The sequence below is a fragment of the Camelus ferus genome, chromosome 1 (genome assembly GCF_009834535.1).
Source record: "Camelus ferus isolate YT-003-E chromosome 1, BCGSAC_Cfer_1.0, whole genome shotgun sequence".
NCBI lineage: Eukaryota > Metazoa > Chordata > Mammalia > Artiodactyla > Camelidae > Camelus > Camelus ferus.
In genome coordinates, this window is record NC_045696.1 from 83,625,831 (window position 1) to 83,646,352 (window position 20,522).

Genomic DNA, 20,522 nt, shown 5'->3' on the forward strand with positions numbered 1-20,522 from the left:
CTGTCCTAGTCAGCTCACCTCATCTCAGTTTCCTCCTCCATAAAAAGGGGCAAGAACACCTGTAGTGTTGTGTAGATAAACTTAGCTTGCATATGTAAAGACGCTTCATAAGTTACATCATGCAGTATAAGTTCAAGTTATTCTTACTTATTATTTGGGATAGAAGTGACTGAAGATGTAGAAAGTATTCGAAAATATGAGAAGAAAGAACAGTGAATAACTGCCTCATCAAAAAGTGGCGTTTTCTGTCTAATTTTATCCTTATTACTCAAGGTTAGCCTACACCACCTTTAAAAAAAACTTATCAATGGCAATGATAAATTATGAGATTAAAAACATATTAACTACCGAGAAAGAAGAAACCGTTATCACCACAGAGTCTCATTTCTTTATAATACAGTTTCCCAGGGACGTTTGATGAAGAGAAAATTGTTTTAACTGCCAAAGGCACTTACCTGCCAGCCCCCACATTCAGCATTCTGGAACAGACCTTTTCCAGCATCCTTCCTCCAAGAGACAGTGGCTCCTGCATTATATTCTACAATTAGTACTTAAAAACAGCACGGCGTTTGCTCAGCTCTTTGTATTAGATGGAAACATTTCTGTCTAAGAGGTGTTTTACTAGCACCAATTTGAAAGTTTATTTATTTAGTTATGCTTTTCATATATAATAAAAGCTGGCAAGGTGAGCAGTTCTATTGAAGAATGAATTTTTATCCTGGTTTTACCAAAAACAAAACAAAACAAAAGTCCTAAACCTCCTTCTAACAAGGCTGTTTGGGGTCTGTGTGGAGAGCTCAGGTGGTTTCCTTGAGTCGGGCTCCGTCAGGACTCACTTTGCCAGGCTGATGGGAGTGTGAGACAGCCTGTACTTAAAACTTGAATGTTTATGTATCACAGTTTATTTATTGAAGGAGATGAAATAGTTTTAAATTCTCACTCTCTTTTTATAGAGGGAACAATTTCCCTTGGAGAGAGAGACTCTTATTAGCATGAAAATGAGAAGGTGTGATGGTTTAGAAATAGCACAGCAGGGAAAAGAGCAAACACCTGGGTCATACTGCCCGGGTCTGAGTCAGGCTCCACGTGTGGTAGCTGTGTGACTTCAGGCGAGTTTCCTAACTACTCTGTGCCTGGGCTCTCCCATCTTTCAGCTCCGATGGCATACACACGCAGACTCCTGTAGAATGTTGTAGATTGAATCCTTAAGCTGAGTGGTTGAAGAGAAAGAACACCAAGGGCAATGAAGAGAATTTATATGTGTGCATGGACTCTCTGTACAACCAACGTGACATGATACTTTTCCTTTCCAATATGAAGACAATAACTTATTCAGCTTTACTCAATGTAGGCTTTTCAGTTAGTGTCTAATAGTAGAGCGAGAATAATTTCTTTTAGGAATGAAGCTAAAGTTATTACCCTGCGGTGGCATGTTTTAGTGTAACTGTGTTTATATACACAGCGGTTACTGCTGCAAATGAGTTAACAAAGGTCTTTTGTTCCTGTTGGCTTTAAGAACATCTCCACTAAAAGAAATGCAAGCATGTCTATGCTGTCTTCTGTGTGACCTACACTATCTGGGAATTATGTTTTATATTTCACAGGTAATCCTTCCTTCAAGGTGGGTAAACTCCTGCCCTTGCACCAAATCGAGCTCACAGCCTATTTTTATACAGCCTATGGGCTGAGAATGATTTTAATTGAATGGGTAGAAAATAAATCAAAAGAAGAATAATATTTCATTACACATGAAAATTAAAACTTCGGTATCCATAAGAAAAGTTGTTATCAGAACTCAGCCACACTCATCCCTCTATGTACTGTCTGTCACCTTGGGCACTTTGTGCTACAACAGCAGAGCTGGGTAGTTAGGACGGAAGTCAGATGACCCAGACAGACAAAATATTTAGTATCTGGCCCTTTAAGAAAATGTGGCCGAGCTCCCTGTCTAGCCTAAATCTATCTCAGGAGGAAAGTAAGACTGGTGCCCTAACAAGACCATAGCCAAGGTTCTACTAAGTAGAGGATGAGTGTATTTGTCTGATGCTTCAAGACAAGAGACAAGATGAAGACCAGTTCTCTGCCAACTAAGAAACTCCACTCAATTTTGCATCGTAAGAATTTTCCCTAAACTGTCTTACAGTAGGAATTTGATCCTAATTATACAAACCGGGGAGTTGTTTTGGTATTTCCATCATAATATGACAAAGATGGCAAGTCAGAGAACAAATCCAAGCCCACCCCCTATCCCAGACGGCTGACCACGTGTTAAATGTCCACCAGGTTCCCACCTCTTCTGGGAAAGCGGTGTAGAGAATTCCTCCCCGAGGAAGAGCTGCCTCGTTGGGCACCGTCTAACATTCATCAACCCTCCTTCTGCTCTGCTCCAGGCACTGCTCTCGACTCTGAGTCTACAGGGATGATCAGAAAAGCAATGTCCCTATTCTTAAAATGCATTAGAGGCAAGAAACAATAAACAAATAAATAATTGAGAAAAATGTTTTTAAAAAGTGCTATAAAAACACAAAGTATAACATACTGTATGATTGCACTTAGAAGAGTCCAATCCATAGAGACTGCAAGAGGACAGTGGTTGCCAGGGACTGGAGGGAGGTGGGAACGGGGAGTTAATATTTAGCGGATATGGAGTTTCAGTTCTTCAAAATGAAACAAGTTTGGGAGATGGTGGTGATGGCTGTACAACAATATGAATGTACTTAATACCACTTAACTGTGCACTTAAGGTGGTTTACATGGTAAATTTTATGCTATTTGTATTTTACTATTATTTTTTAAATCAGAAAAAAAAAAACACTAGAGATAAAGAGATGGTTCTAAAAGATTCCATGGCGGGGGAGGGGGGAAGATGGGTCCTCTGCAAAAAACGAAAAACAAAGAGCATTCCATTTCTCATCAGGAACACTGGATACTAGAAAAACATGAAGCAAAGTATACTCAAAATTCTGTGCTGGAATTATTTTCAGCTTAAGCTTCTATCCTCAGACAAACTGTGAAGGTGGAAAAAAGTCACTTTCTGGCAAACACCCACACATGCACACACACAGGTATAGTAATGGCGGCTGGCTAAGTGACTGCTGTACATGTTTTTGCAAATATTTAGAACAGGTGATTCATTCACATGGTTTAAAAATCAGAATGTATAAAAAGATACATGGTAAGTCTCTCCCTCCAATGCTCAGCTCCACGTTCTCAAATTGTTCTCGCTGCTCCTTGCTTCAGGGCAGGAAATGGTGTCATATGTTTAAGGATCAGAAAAGATGTCAAAGTAAAGAGTGGATAAGGGAGGGCGTGGAAGGAGAAATGGTAGAAACGGAAGAAGAATATACAATTCCAGCTAGAATAATAGTTCATGGCTGTCCAACCCTGTACTTCACTGAGAAATTGTCTGCCATGGTAGCCGTCTCTGCCCACCCCCATGAGGACCATTATGATAGTTTGACCTCAAAAAGAGGACCTAGTGGACCCCGACTTGTTCCAGGAAATGGTTAGCTACAGAATACCTCCACCCCTCACAGGGAGCATTTCTTCCTCTTTTGAAAGGTCCCCAGATGGGTCACTTGACCCCTGAAGCCAGCCAAGGAATGAGGAGTCTGCGTGGAGTACAAGTAGCAAGTCTCCCCACTTCCAAAAGTCCCACCTTAAGAGAATGAATGCTTGCCAACCCAAGACCGTGCTTCCTTCTTTCACTCTATAAACATATTCTCCTTTCTACCACTTAGGACTCCTGCTGAAATGAAAGTGATGACACATGGGTTCCCTTGCCCAGTTTATGAATAAACAGACTTTGTTCATTTTGTCTCTGACACAGTTTTGTCTTTGACATCATGAAACAGTTCCACCTTTGGCCTCAGTGCAAGGCCTCACTTCACCCCACCTCCCAGGATGGAGAGGGAAGAAGGGAAGGAGAAATCAGAAGATGCTTATTTTACGTTATTGTAGTATTTTCTGTGCTTCTTAAACACTACTATCTCCCAATACTGTTTCCAAATACTTATTTTTAGTCCCAAATTTGGCATTTAGAGAGGAGGAGTTTTTTTTCAGACTGAAAACTTCTATTTTGTTCAATATATACATAAACTCATGAAACTTTCCAAGCTTTATTTAAATAGTTTTCTGATGTGGTTTCTATAAAGCAATGTTATGACTCAGTGTGCGTATTTAGAGAAATTATGATGATTTCTTTTAAAATTCTAATTATAGTTTAAATGACCTAATTGCTATTCAAAATCAGGCACATTGTACACCCAATTCAATATACTTCTTTAAAATATTGCCAAGGATTAAAATAAATTATAATGTATAGTGCATAATTTCACTTTAATTATGTACTTCTGTGATTGGTTTCCACATTCACTATTTCTGTTATCTTTTTAAACCATCTTCCTTCTTCATGGTACTTCTTGCTTGATAAAGGAGTAATGCTGAGAAGATGAGAATCTTAAATTTTTTAATGGTTTTATTATAAAGTAATGCATACTCACAAGAATTTACAACAGTATGGAAGTGGGTAAAGTAGGAGACAACATTTGTTCTTGTCCTCATGAATTCTACTGCCATGGAGTAATCACAATATAATATGTGTGTGTACTAAAATAAAAATCAAGAGTAGGATGGTGAAGATTTTAGCCAACTGTGAAATTAGAGGGCACACAGAACACACAAGACTGCTCTCATTTCTGACACAAGTTTGTGGGGATCCCCAAAACACCCTGAGTTTGATCATTTCTGGATGGACTCACAGAAGTCACCAAAAACTATTATACTCACAGTTGCAGTTTATTACAGGGAAAGGATACAGATGAAGACCAGCCAAGAAGGGACACACGCAGGGAAGAGTCCAGGGAAGTACCACACATGGGGCTCCCACGGTCCTCTCCTCGCAGAGTCAGGATGCATTATACATCCCTGGCATCAGCATGTGACAGTGCATACAGAGCACTGCCCAAAAGGGACATTCACCCAGGGCTCAGTGTTTCCACTGAGGCTCCATCTCATAGCTATGACTGATGGGTTCACTGCCCACATAGTTGTCTGACCTAGCATAACCCTAACTAATATTGCTGGGTTTTCTAGTGTGGCCAGCCCCACCCTAAGACCATCTGAGTTTGGCCAGCCCCCACCAGGTATCATAGCATTAGACTATCTGGTGAATGAACCAGGGCCCAGGAAAACAAAGACACTCCTCAGGCCTGTAATTCTAATTCCCAATTAGCCAAGGTCAAAGGCCAGCACTCTTTCTGGGCAATGTTAAATTCTTTACCACACAGGATTCCTAGTGAAGAAACCTTAGAGGAGTAAAAGTATCCAAACTGAATATCTTCAGTTGATGTCAGATATCATTCCATGACATTCCCTGAAAGGGAGGACCAGTCATTGTCTTCTTGCCACCACGCAGAGGAAGAGGGGTAGTGGGGAGAAGGGATTCTTTTTGTCTTATGCGCTTGCACTTTGCCACTGCAGGGCTCTGTTTCATTTGGTTCCCTTTCTCTCCTGCTCTCCCTCCACCCACCTTGGAGGTGCGTAAAGGACTGAGGCTCCCACCTGACCGTGGTTCAACGTTGATATGCTTCCTTTGCCTATGAAACATAAGAGAATATCCTTATTTTCTAGAAAGGAAATCTGTTTCCTTAGTTCTCCACTGATTCCTCTTTTTTTTTTTTCTTGAAAGGTGTAGCTCTCTCATCAGATATTCTTTTCCTGCTTTTGACGGTGCTTACAGAGAAATAGCTCTCTGCTATAGTAAAGTCAGCAGCGAGGGCAGGTAGAAACTTGACCCTGACTCTTACTCTCAGACTCAAGTCAGCAACTCAGAGTCTGGCAATGTGGTCCCTAAAGCACATCCTCTCATCTAAAGGAGTAGTGGCCACTCGGCTCTAGCTGACAGTTACACAGCGAGAATGCAAGAAAAGGTTCCCAAGAAAGGCAGAAAATCTGAAATCACTCCATTCATTCATTATGTGAAATTCACATAGCATAAAATTAACCATTTTAAAGTGAACAGAGGCTTTTTGTACATTCACAATGTTGTGCAGCCATCACCTCTATCTAGTCCCAAAACATTTCCATTGCTCCAAAATAAAACATCATACCCATTAAACAGTCACTCCCCTTCCCCTCTCCTTCCAGCCACTGGAAACCACCAATCTGCTTTCTATATCTATGGATTTACCTATGCTATATATTTCATGTAAGTGGAATCATACAATAAGTTATCTTGTGTCTGGCTCCTGAAAGCACTCCATTTTAAATGTGGTCACGATGCTAAAAAACAATGAACAAAAACACTGGGTTAGATAAACCATACACGTGGAAGGGGAAAGCACGGCCCACTTACTGCCAGTTAACAGCCTGTACCCTGATGCAGACAGTGACAGCAGAGGCCAAAGCTGGACGCTGGTTGAGAGGGAGGGGCTTGGGGAAGATGTTCTCTAGGAGAGCATGGAATCAACCTGGGTCGCCATCAATGCACAAGTCCAGTCAAGGACACAGACTTCAGCAGAAAGACCCTGTTGGAATCATGGTTTAAATAGGCAAGCCACATCCAGTGTTCTAGAAATTCCTGGAAAGTAGAGAATTCAGAATCTTTATTTGCAACAACTTTATTTGTGTGTGTGTATGTGTGGAGGTGTGTGGTACACAGCTTGAGGCCAATGGACCCCCTCAATCAGAACATATAGGTTAAACAAAGCTTTTAAAAGTTGTTTTTAATCACATCATATGACTTCAAGGTTGCTGACCTGGTCATCTCTTGCCAATCAGAAGCTCTGATTGGCAGCTTTAGTGTTCTTGATTCAAATTCTAAATAAACAGAGTAAGTTTCCGGCATTCTAAAGTTGGCAATCATGTAGACTCCAGACTTAAAAGGCATGCAGAATGAAAAGGGAAGGTTATGGGGTAAAATAGAAATATTTGGTTGGGGTGCCAATTGGAATTCAACATGAAGCTAGCTTTGCTTTAGTACTTAACGTTTTAGTCTCAGTTTCTCCATCAGAAAAATGAGTATAATTACCCATTGTGCTGGACTGTTGTTAGAATTATACACATTGTTTACACAGTACATGGCACAAAATGAATGGGGTAGGTATGAATTATTATAATGATGAGACAGATATCGACAAGCAGAATTTAAACCACTAATCTTAGGATAGACATTTGCTCTCTGACTGCTTTTCTATCCCCTGCTGGGTGCAGGTGAAACATCAAACACACGTAGGTAGTTCCTGAAAGGGTTCAGTAGGTCCTCATTATACAGATAGCGATGTGTCTTACAAAAGTACATGAAGCAACTTTACCATTTGTTTAGGGGGCATGGTCGTGGGCTTTTAAATTAAATCTAAAGTAGTTTCACTCATTGGAAAGGATGACAGATGGACATTGTGACCCCTGCAATCCTTTTCAGTGGTGGAAATGGCAGTTAGTTGGAGGGATTAAGCCTGTCAATATCACACTGCCAATTGGACCGATCTCAAATTTAGAAGGACAACTTCTGTGTCAGACTAACTAGGTCACATTTTTGTGTCTTTTCCATAAAGTCCTCTCTGCCAAGCAAAGGGCAAAGATTCAGGGGGCACCTGCTGGTTTGACAAAACTTAGACTAATATTCTTTCAAATATTTTTAGTAATTATCTCAAATTATAAGAGTAATCGAGAATTAAATCCACACCTCCACAGTACAAACAATATTTTGGTCTATTTAAAATCAATTTTGCATCATAAAGAAAGAGATTTAAGACATGATACCAAGTCTTAACTATTACATAATCTTAAGTAATGCTTTTTTTAAAAAAAATGCAGTGTGCTTGCTCTGTGTAATGTGGAAATGACAGGTAGGACCATCTTTTACTCCTTAAGATACTATTTTCTGATTAGCTCTGTGTACATTAATCATAAAAGTCTAACATCCTTTCCAGAAATTAAATGTCGAGTTAGTCAAGGGGAAAAAAGCCTGATTTTTAGAAATCAATATACCCAAGAAAAGAAATTCAGGTCTGAAACTGTCATTTCTCTCTTTAAAAAGGAAATCTGTGTGTTTGCCATGTGCAATCCTTCCTTCAGTCTTCTGTGATCCTTGGGTGGATGTTGACAAGAAGGATGCAACATCTACAGGACATATTTGGACCCAGTAATTTGAGGAAGCAGGAAACTTAAGGTGAGTCAATTTCTGTTAGATACTGAGCCTCAAGAAATTAATAAGGCTATTGATTGGGCAGGGGTAGAAGCAAATTGTGGGGAGTAAAGTCTTAGTTCCTGATTGATTAACCGATTGATTGCTTATTTAGGCTAAGATTAGCAGGGATGCAAGAAGCAGAAATTACTTAAACCAGTATTTCCAAAAATGCAGCAATTACCCCTGTACTAAACAGACAAAATTAGGTCTGATATAAATGATATATTTATATTTTCAATTACCTTCTCTATGACAAATGATACTGATTTTCTGTTTATATTGACAATGCATAGTTTTGTTTTACATTTATTAAGTTAAAAGGAAAAAGTTTTATAAAACATAACAAAAATTATGAAGGTTGTCCATGAATGACTGGTTTGTGAAACATTCATTTCCATTTCGAAAGCAGACATCTTTTTAAACTGAAGTACATCTAATCCTAAGAGGCACTGGGCGTGTGAATCGCCATTGTGAGACTCTGAAGTAAAGACCTGCCAGAACCACTGGATTTTGTCGGGGGAGGTCTGGATTGTAATTTTTATCTTTGTGTGTTTTTAATTTTAAGTCCTATGAATATAGCCCAACATATAATATACAGAAAATGATATTTCTCCAATATCCAGGAAGAAGATGAATAATGCAGAGAGCCAGAAAACGTCAGTCCCACCTTGAAGACTTCGAGTTTTAGCGAGAAAGAGATGGTAAAAGTCAGCTGCCATAGCACGAGGCAGATACAGTTACCATGGCCGACACAGATATTCGTATCTACCACAGTACTGTTTTGCTATTTGCTTGATAAATTTACACCTTATGAATTGAGGATTTTATCTACAGTAACACAAAGTCAATTCCCAGTTAAAAGCTATGTTTAATCTAATTCAGTTATATCAATCTAATTTCAAAAATGAATTCATGTGATGGTTTGAGATACTAACTATAGAACAGAATATCTTAAAGGTGGCTGAGAACACTGGCATAAAGGAAAGATGACATGAACAGACTGTCATGCAGCCTGCAGGCGGTGCGGTCCATGCTGGAAGCGGACTGCAAAGTTGGGTCTGAGCTCCTAAAAGCCCAAACAAATACAACTGCATAATTAGCTAAAACAGGGGTGGCAAACTATGGCCCTTGGGCCAAATCCCATCTGCCACCTGGTTTTGTAAATAAAACTTCACTGGAACACAGCCGTGCTCATTTGTTTCTATACTGTCTGTAGCTGTCTGTTGGTTACGATGGCAGAACCAAGGAGCTGAAACACAGACAGTATGGCCTGCAAAGCTGAAAATATTTGCTGTCTGGTCTTTAAGAAAAAGCTTGCCAACTCTCAAATTACAACATTATAGTATCTAAAAGACGTTTTAAAATTCCCTGGCTCAGTGAATTTTTTTTTTAAAAAACCCAGATGGTTTTAAGTTATTAAAAGCCATTGATATTGGTTAAAATGTTTTTCAAAATTGATATATTTTTGCCATGAAATTTATATTCACTTTTCTATACTCATGGATTAGCAGTTAAGTTACATTGTAAATCTCAGTTACCCAAAGCTCATCTCTTGTATTAAAAAATACTATGTATTCACTAGCTCTCTAAAACATTAGTCTAAAAAGGGACTGTGTCTGCAGACCTAGATCGAAAGCAGCTCCATTATCCAACAGTCACCCTTTGCACAGGGTTTTTAAATATAGTCCTCTACCCTTTAAGGTGCATCACATTAATCATCAATTTCAGAGGAAAAGCAATCTCTCAATAAAGGACGTTTCCTTCTGCTCAGTCTTAAGCACAGATCAACAGCAACTGTCATATAATGGATTTAGGCCAATACTCTGAAAGAAAAGGAAGTAAATGTCAATAAACTTTTAACATCTTTCTATCTGGACTTCAGAGAAGACAGAAAAAAGAAAGTAAAGGGAGGCTGTTCTAGTGGGAGTACATGAAGTGTCCATTCTTGGTTTTGACTTCTAGGAACCTAAGTTTGAGGCCCACTTCACTACCTGGCCATACATGCTTGACCCAGGAGTGGACCTGCTCCAGACTGGATGGTCAGATTCTCTCTCCCGAGAACTGGGAAGAGACTGGGATGCTGGCGCTGAGATACGTCCCTGGCGGCGTCCAGAAAAAGGAGATTCAAGCTCTGTTACCGAGTGAAACACTGAAACTTCCCTGACTCTTGCCTCACTGATGCCTAACTGTTCAGGTCGTCCTTAGATCCTGTGAAATTCTCCAGCTTTCCCTAACTTCTAGTACTTGTACCCAAATGAACTTTATTTAATTTGCCCAGATCTTACATTTTGAAATACTTAAGGATGTGTATCATATCCCTCTAAACTTCTCTTCTCCACATAAAACATAATAAATCCTTTCTTCAAAATTATTTTACTAGGGGAGAAAAATCCCAACAATTTAAGCAAATACATTAAAAACAAAATAGATGTTAATCCTAAACCCAGACCCCAGCCTCTTTAAAATCTTGTGTGGAGAACTGAACACATTGCTTGAGGCACAGTGTGATTAGCACAGAGTAGGACAAGACTATCACCTCCCTGATTCTAAACACTTTACTTCTACTAATGCAGCCATAGGTCGTATTGACTTTTTTTTTTGATAGACACATCATACTACTGATGTTGCATTTAACTAAATCAATCATATTTTTATCATTAAAGCTTATACTCAATAATGTTGTCATTTTTGGATTCAGGTACATATATTTATATTTCTCCCTAGCATATTTGATCCTACTAATTAGACTCATTTTTCCAGTTTGCCAAGACGTCTTTGGATCAGTAATAATTAATTATATAGTTATTGTGTGATAGGAAGCATGTTAAGCATTTTATGTCTTTTATATTTTTCATTTTTCACAACAATGCTACAAGAAATGTCTTTATTTATTCCCAGTTTCCTCCACTCTCTAGTCCCTCACCTCTGGGAGGGAAAACATAAATCTTCTGATTGAAATTAACTGTCTTAGTGAAGGGGAATAGCAATCTTACCATGATGGAATTATACAAATAACTGTGCACTTAATTAATTAATTAATAATTAAAAATGCTTCATGAAAAATGTGTCCACACTCTGTAAGTAGGTAAGAACAAGAACAGGTAGGAGGGTCATAACTAAAAGGATAATGAGACACCAAAGGAAGAAGAAATAATTTATAAGTTGGACTTCATTAAAACTGCTAAAGATAGTATCAAGAGAATTATAGACAATCCACAAACTGGGAGAAAATATTTGCAAGAGACACATCTGATAAAGGACTGTTTTCCAAAACATACAAAGAACTCTTAGAACTCAACCATAAGAAAACAAAATACCTGATTTAAAAAATGGGCCAAAGACCATAACAGACAACTCCCCAAAGCTATACACGTGGAAAACAGGCACATAAAAAGATGCTCCACAACATATGTCATCAGGGAAATGAAAATTAAAAACAAGATACCACTGCACACCTATTAGAATGGCCAAAACTTGGAACAATGACACCACCAAATGCTGGTTATGATGTAGAGCAACAGGAACTCTCATTACGTGCTGGTGGGAATGCAAGATGGTACAGCCACTTTGGAAGATAGTTTGTTGTTTTGTTACAAAACTAAACATACTCTCATCATAAGATCCAGCAACTGTGATCCTTGGTATTTACTTAAAGGAGCTGAAAACTTATGTCCACACAAAAATCTGCACATGAATATTGATAGTAGCTTTATTCATAATTGCCTAAATGTGGAAGCAAGCAAGATGTCCACCAGCAGGTGAATGGATAAATTGTAGTATATCCATGCAATGGAATATTATTGAGCACTAAAAAGAAATAAGCTATCAAACCATGAAAAGTCATGGAGGGAACTTAAATTTATATTACTAAGTGAAAGAAGCCAATCTGAAAAGGCTGTGTACTGTATGAGTCCAAGTATATGACGTTCTGAAAAAGGTAAAACTATGGAGACAGTGAAAAGATCAGTAGTTGCTAAGCGTTGGTGAGAGGGAGGGGTGAATAGGCAGAATACGTGTCATTATACATTTGTCTAAACTCATAGAATGTACAACACCAAGCTGTGAACGTACAACACCAAGGCAAACTATAGGCTTTGGGTGATTATGATGAGTCAACGCAGGTACATCAGCTGTGAGAATGTTTGACTCTAGTGGGGAATGTTGGTAATGGGGAGGCTGTGCATGTGTGGGGACTGGGAGTAAATGAAAAATTATTATACCTTCCTCTCAATTTTGCCGTGACCTTAAAAATGCTCCAAAATGAGGTCCTTTTTATTTAAAAAAAAAAAAGGATAACTAGCTTGAGAGGGGTTAGGTAACTTGACCAAAGTTACAAAGCCCACAAGTGGTGAAGCTGATCTTTAAAATCCAATTGGACTCCAAATCCCATGTAGCTAACTACTATATTCTGGTGCCCCAAAGTTTAACCAAACAACTGCTTCCTAGATGTCAATTTTCTTGATCGTTAAGTTTTCTAAGCAGCTTTTCTACATAATCATTTACATCATTGATTTTAAAAGAAATACTGTATAGAAGAGATCCCAGTGGCAAGTTTCTAGAAACTCTTTCTAAAGCTGGTATCTTTATTTTAGTCAGCACCCATGGGTACATTAAATCCATTTTATTGAACTATTATCTACTCTGCATTTCTCAAACTTTTCCATAAGGATGAAATAAGTCTTTTCCAAATCCTTGTTTACATCCAGTTACGTTACACCTACTATCTTCCCCCCATAGAGCACTCAAGTTAGTCTGTCAAAGAGAAGCTGTGTAGCCTCTCTGGAAACCAAGTTAAAAGTACACACCAACGCCCACAGAAACACTCTGATTCAACCATCTCACAAAATCTCCCTTCAGGAGTGTATACCAAAGAAGTAGTTCAACTTTTTGTACATAAATCTTTTTCTGGATTTTGGATTCTTTTATAATTCTTCTATTTCTGGGGGGAGGCTGCAGCTCAAGTGGTAGAACACGTGCTCAGCACCTAAGAGGTCCTGGGTTCAATCCCCAGCACGTCCTCCAAGTAGAAACCAGTGAAGAAGCCTAATTAACTCCCCCTCAGAAAACAGACAATATAATTCTTCTGTTTCTGTGTCCTGTGTTATTTATAAAGATTTTAAAAGGCAAACATAGTAAAAACAAAATTACAAATTACATCATAGCACAAAATGAGCTACTACACAGACTTTTAAGTGATGATTTTGGAACATATAATTGACATGGGCAGAATGCTCATGACAAGACAAATGAAAAGTAAGGATGCAAATGCATACAGTATGATCTAATTTTATAACCATATTTAACATGTATAAATAATGTAGTATATGCATATATAATAAATAACTAGACTTTCCTACACTTCAATAATTATATATATATATATATTTTCCCAGTAAGTATTACATATCACCCAGCCGCTTGCAAAACTGTCCCGAGTGTTTCTGGCAGTAATCTGGAAGCACACGTGAAGATATTCACTTTAACCCCCACCACGCACTCCCTCAGCCCGTTCCCTTGGGAATGCCCTATTGAGCACTGCAGTCTTCTGCCAGGAATTGCCACCATTACCTTTTATCAGACACTATTCCCAAATGACTAAATAATGCTCAGAAAAAGAAAAGCTACAAACTCTCAACAGCCCCACAGGATAGTAAGTTCTGCCTTCCCTAAAATGTCCTAGATGCCTGTTTTCATTCATGTATTATATTCACGATGGTTTGTTGATTGTCTGGAACCTACAGTTCACATTACTGAAAGGCTTAGCAAACCAGTGAATCCCCAAAACTTTCTGAACTCTCAGATATTTGTTGTAGGGCATGCCAGCAAGATTATGAGCTATATTTTCTTAGGATTTATGCTTAGCAGCTGTTTGGACACTGAACATCTCACATATTTCATGACATCAGTCAAGGAACAATATTGAGATTATATCACCAAGACATTTGTTCATATGCCTGCAAGATATTTCTAATGTAATTATATCATCTATTTAAGCTTGTTCTTCCCAATAATTCACATCACTAATCATTTTCTCCATGAACCACTGGAAAGTCACAGGAGTCATAAGATTCCTTAGAATTTTTTAAATTTTGGTAGGGCCCCAGCGGGGTGGTGAATACCATCTTGACCCCTTCTTTCTTAGCCATAAGGATATGAAATATTACTCCATTGTATACATCTGTACAGTTTGTATACTGCCTGACAGAAGACAGCACACTATCTAAAGGAGTGTCGTTTACACCTTAGTCACTATAGTTTTGCACAAAATGTTTCATTATAAATCATTACATGATGGAAGTTATTACACATTGTTTTAAGAAGTACGGTATCTCACGCATGAGAGTGACTTTGTTAAATTTGCAAAAAGGCATTGTGCGGACCTTTAACAGCTCTAGGACTGACTGCAGTCACTTTTAAGTCCAACTTTGAATGGCCCTAGCTAATGGTTAGGTAACTAAGAGAAACTGAGTTGATGTTCAGTGGAGTGGATGACTCCACGGAGACAGAGAAGGAAAGGCAGAGAAGGATAAACTATACTTCAGCACTGGAAACAAGAGACTGGAACTCAAGAGAAAAGTAAGGGGTACAAGTCTAGAGAGCTGAATTTGTGAGAGTGAATGAGACTGCCCCAATAGATGATGTCTATATTGGGCAAGAATATGCCTAGGGATAAAAAAAAAAAAAATCAATAACCTAGCCCTGAAGAGTCAGAGGAAAAGGTAGAAACACAAATAGAAAATGGTCAGAGTATTAAGAGGACGAGAAGAAAAAGTATCCTAGAAACAAAGAGAAATAGGCAACCAATACTATCAAGAGTAAAGATGAATCAAGGAGAGTAAGGATTGAAAAGAGGTGGTCAGCTACAATGAATGTGACGTCCCTGGTGCCTTCAGCAAGACTAGACTCTAGGAAGGAAATGGTGTGGAAATTAGATTGCAGTGAGTGAGCAGGGAATGAAAACCGAGGAACAAGTGGCAATAAATGTAGACTAGATTCCTAGGAAATCTGGTTTTGAATAAAGAGAGATTAGTATTTCAAATGCATTTTTTCATGAAAAAAATGCTGCGTTAGAGGTTAATTTCCTCGGTCAGTCTACCACACTTACTTAGTCCATAATGAAATGCAGAAACTGCAGATTTATGATTGAAACTAGAGGAGAGAAATGCTATGGAACATTTGTAATAAAACAAAACCAGATTAATATATCTTAATAATAAATTGTTTTTATATGTCTTGAATGCTGGTAGCTGGGGAAGATAGGTTTATTTAAGGAATCATGACTTAGCAGATATTTTTTATGTAAGGATTCTGGTATGAACTCCAAGAACATTTTAAGGTCTTAAATTTTTTGTGTGTATCTAGTTTTGCTTCTAAACAAATGATTGTGCTTTATTTTGATTCTTCTCTGTCACTGGCATTAGTCCCTGAGTTTCTAGCTCTATTTGGAGTTGTTTAGGTGTTTGTAAATATAAGAGGGGAAGGTAAGAAAGAAGTGGTAGTGAAAAAGTATACTAAAAAGCCAGTCTCAAGGTTAGAGTGGAGAAAAGAAGTCTCTGATTCAAAGGCATTTTCTAAGTACATTCATATCCAAGGTGATCAGATCTTGAAATCATAATGTTTGCTTGGATAGATGGAAAAATCTTCAACAAAATATTAACAAATGGAATCCAGTAATATATAAAAAGATTAATATAGCTTGACAACTGGGGTCTTTCCCAGAAATATACAATATTGACAATTTAAAAAAGAAAAATCATATGATCATCTTAATAGATAAGAAAAAGCATTTTACAACACTTAAGCCTATTTCCGATTTAAAATTCCTACGAAACTAAGAATCAAACGGAAGTTTTTTAATCTAACATAGTATTCAATGGTAAGAGATTGAATATTTTTCCCTAAGGTTGAGAACAAGACGAGTATATTCACTTTCACCACTATATTCAACATTGTACTCAAAGTTCTATGCAAAAAAAAAAAAAAAAAAAGAACTAAATGGCATCTAAATTGGATAACAAGAAGTAAAACTTTTATTATTCACAGGTACTATGATTGTCTATGTAGAAAATCTTAAGTCATTTACAAATATGCTGCTAGAACTAATGGATGAATTTGGCAAGGTTGCAGGACACAAAGTCAATAAAGAAATCAGTTATAATCTACATACTATAAAAGAGCAACTGAAAATTTAAATTAAAAATTTTTCAATAGCATCAAAAACATGACATACTTAGAGGTAAATTTATCAATAATGTGTGAAACACATACACTGAAAATGACAAAACATTGCTAATAGAAATTAAAGAATTCCTAAGTAAATGGGGAGATACCAATTTTGTTAAGGTGTCAGTTTCTCTTAAATTGATCTGTAGATTCAACACAATCTTAAATAAAATTCTAGCAGGCTTTTGTTGTTGAAATTGACAAACTGATTTTATAACTAATATCTAAATACAATGAAAAGAAACTTTCACTGGCTTAAACATAGAACTACAGACCAAAGGAACAGATAAAATCCATAAATGGATCCACACACACATGGACAATTGACTTTTGACAAATATTTGAAGGCAACACAAAAGGTAAAGGATAAAATTTTCAACAAATGGTACTGGAACAACTAGGTAGCCATAAGCAAAAAATGAACTTTGACTGTTATTTCATAACATATACAAAAATTATAATGAAATGTATCATAACCTAAACATAAGATCTAAAACTAGCAAACTTTTAAAAGAAAACATAAGAGATAAATTTTATGGCACTGGTTCAGGCAAAGATTTCCTGATATTCAAGACTTAAAAATCACAAAAGCCAAAATAATTTGATAATTTAAACTTCATCAAGGTTTTTAAACTGTTGCTTTTTATACTATTTTTATCCATTTTGAGATACAATTGACATACAGCACTGTATAAGTTTAATGTGTACAGCATAATGACTTTACTTACATACATCATGAATTGATCACCATGATATGTTTAGCAAATATCCATTATCTCCTATAGATACAAAATAAAAGAGAAGGAAAAAATATTTTCCCTTGTGATGAGAGCTCTTAGGATTTACTGTTAACAACTTCTGTATATAACATATAGCAGTGTTAATTAAATTAATCACATTGTACACTACATCCCTAGTATTTGTTTATCTTATAATTGAAGTTTGTACCTTATTGACTATATTTCCCACACTGTACATTTCATCCCCATAATGCATTTACTTTGTAACTGGAAGTTTGTTCCTCTTAATTTCCCTCACCTATTTTACTCATCCCCCTCCCTCCCCTCTGGTGACCAACTCTCTTTTTGCAGAATTAACATGATCGTCTAGAGCTAATAAATTAGTTTTTCAAGGTCATAGGATACAAAATAAACTCACAAAAAATCAATTACATATCTAACAAATAACATGCAAGAAACAAAATTAAAGACACAATACAATTTGTAACTTCTCCAAGGAAAATGAAATACGTAAGTATACACTTAAAACAAAAACGATACTAATTATGTTATAGAAAAATGAAATTGGGAGTTCATGGACATCTAGGTCTGTGGACTTAAATGCAAATCATTAGCAAAAAATGCTTATAACTTATTAATGTGCCCAGAGCTTAGATAGTCCTCAGTGAATGTTTATTGAAAGAGCGAATAAAACTCAAAATAATTGCTTTACGCCATCTCCAAATTCTGAAATCCTGTTGTGGTCTGTTTTCCCTGAATCCTCCAGTTTCCCACTAGGTGGCGCCCATTATCTGGAGTTCTTTACTCCCTGGACTGCTGCAGGAGTTTTCTCCTGTGACCTATGGTTTCTTTCCTTCTTTCTTTCTTTCTTTTTTTTTTTTTTAACTGAAGTATAGTTCGTTTACAATGTTGTGTCAATTTATGGTGTATAGCACAATGTTTCAGTCATATATGAACATACATATATTTGTTTTCATATTTTTTTCACTGTAAACTACTACAAGATACCAAATCCAGTTCCCTGTGCTGTACAGTATAAACTTGTTTATCTATTTTATAAATACCAGTCAAAAGAGAAAGAAAAATACCATATGATATCACTCATATGTGGAATCTAAAAAAAAAGGCCTATGGTTTCTGGTTTGTAATTGGCAGAGGTCTTTTTTGACTACTTCACTTAGACTCTCTATACATTTTTTTGTATGAAAAACTGCTGGAGTTTTTCCCTCTAATCTTTCCTGGGCTGGCTCTGCCACTGCTGACGCAAAAGACAAGAACTGAGCTTCAGCTCATTTAAATGGCGAAACAGCTGCGGTAAACACATTTCACTTTCTCAAAAGTGTTCTTTGGACATAGATTTTGTCGTGTTTTCCTCCCTTCTGCATAGATTTCTCAGGCCTGTCTCACTTTTATGTGCCTCATCCCTATTTCTCCATCAGAAGTTAATATTCTAACTTACGTTTTTAAAAATTTTCTATTTAGAATTGCTTGAATTTTAGACAAGAACATAAGAAAATAGCTATGAGAAATTCCAAAGAAGCTAGACAAACTTAATTGGAAAACCAGCTTCTCAAAATGTAGTTTAAAATTTTTGAATATTATCATAGTTTTACCCTGAAAAAAAACAAAACTCAGAAAAAAAAAAAATCTCAGTTACTTATCCAGTGAGGGACTAGAAAGATCAATGAAAAATCTTGGAAAGGGTAGAGTGAAAAAAAATTAAGCTTAAATATGTTTAATTCTTCCTGCCTGGACCCAGGTAGGACACACAGGTGACATCAATCAATCGTCATTGGGCTTTGTGGCATCTCATAGTTTTGAGGGCTCTTGTCCTCACTCTAACCGACACACTGTGCTGAAGCATCATCTCAGGCAGTTTTTGCCACCCACCGATTATAACACCAGAAGGCCATTCCCTGCTGACCCCCGGCCATCTCTCCAGCCCAGAACTTACTCCCCAGGTACGGACAACCCACTGGGCATCTCCAACTGGATGTCTCCCGTGGAACTTTAAAACTCAGCAGGTGCAAAGCTTGACTCACCACCACCATCGCCCCCAGGAGTCCCGTCTGGACAGTGACATCATCATCCACTCAAGACAGAAACGGGGATTCCCCTCAAATCTTCCTTTTTCTCACCTCACACCTAATCAGTCACCCAGTCCTGTCACATGTACCTACCCTACAGCTCTTCTTTCCACCCTTTCCACCCTGTTCCTAATCTCTCTCTCGGCTTCACATTCATCAACTCTCTCTGGGAGTAATGCAGCAAGCTCTTAAATTTCTCTGCCTCATCACCCTTCAATTCTTTATCCGCTGTCCCCAGATTGGTCTTTCCAAAACAAAGTGTGATGAAAGCTCAAACTCTGCTGGAAGGCCCTGGGTCAGCCCTTGCCTCCTATAATATCATCTCCCCCTGCTCCTGACCTGAACCCTGCATTCCAGCCTTCAGAACCGCTTACAGTCACAAAGGGGCCCTGCACTTTCATGTCCTGTGCTTCTATTCATGTTCGTTGTCCTTTCCCTGGAATGTCTGGTCTCCCGCTCTCCCATGTGCATCCAGAAGACTCCTGGTCATTCTTCAAGACCCAGATCATCCCCTGAATTTATCATTTCTCCCTCTGTCCTATCCTGGCATCTGGTATATAAATCTACTTCAGTGTCAGTATATTATAATGCCAATACTGTGAACCCCCTGATAGCAGGGACAGCTCCTTATTTTTGTGTTCTTCAGTGACAAGCACTGTGCCTGGTTCTCCTCAGTACTCAGGATATCTCAAAGAAAGAAAGACTAAGGAGGCAGGATATTAATTATCAAAATTTACCGACTGCTTAACGAGGCAAACACTGTGCTAAAACTTTATAAATATTATCTCATTTAATTCAACAACCCAATGAGGTTAAAGTTCTATAATTATTCTCTTTTGCAGATAATAAGTTTCAGGAAGTTAAGAAATATATGCAAAAATCAGTATATGCAAATGAAGAAATCAGATTCTTTGCTTCATTTCCTGACCAGAGCTCAATCTCTTAACCTCTGCTTCCCCAGAGACTGAACACAAGGAAATACTATTTCGACTTTCAAAAAAATTTTTTTAAAAGCAAGATCATGGATTCTGCAAGCTAGCCACTTGCGAGTTTGATACAGATTCCAGGAAAAAAGCAACAGTGACTCTGAAGCATGGCTTGTGAACACCTTGTGAGGGGAGTCTCACCTATGCCCTTGGGCACTACCAGGAAGCCAGGTGGTTTCTTAAGAACAAGGAATCCCATACCAACTTCCTTCCTTTCTAGGAGATAGGCTTACCTAACAGGAAAACCAGGGACTAGAGTAGGTGTGCAGGGGGTGGGGCTCCCCAGCATCCTCCCCAG

General features: G+C 37.8%; 1 protein-coding gene across 18 annotated transcripts in view; it reads right to left on the reverse strand.

The window, feature by feature from the left end:
* Positions 1–20,522, reverse strand: part of LOC116665336 — a 101,110-nt gene that overhangs the window by 36,187 nt on the left and 44,401 nt on the right. For 10 of the 18 annotated variants that reach the window (XM_032484754.1, XM_032484747.1, XM_032484734.1 and 7 more), the window contains one exon: positions 456–526. The exons of 1 other annotated variant lie outside the window; for it this stretch is intronic. In XM_032484754.1, the coding sequence (XP_032340645.1) occupies positions 456–526 (71 nt within the window). Of the gene's footprint in view, positions 1–455; positions 527–1,050; positions 1,211–2,291; positions 2,412–6,355; positions 6,581–17,139; positions 17,191–20,522 lie in introns of all 18 variants that reach the window. 7 more of the 18 variants (XM_032484792.1, XM_032484790.1, XM_032484804.1 and 4 more) reach the window with 4 other exon arrangements.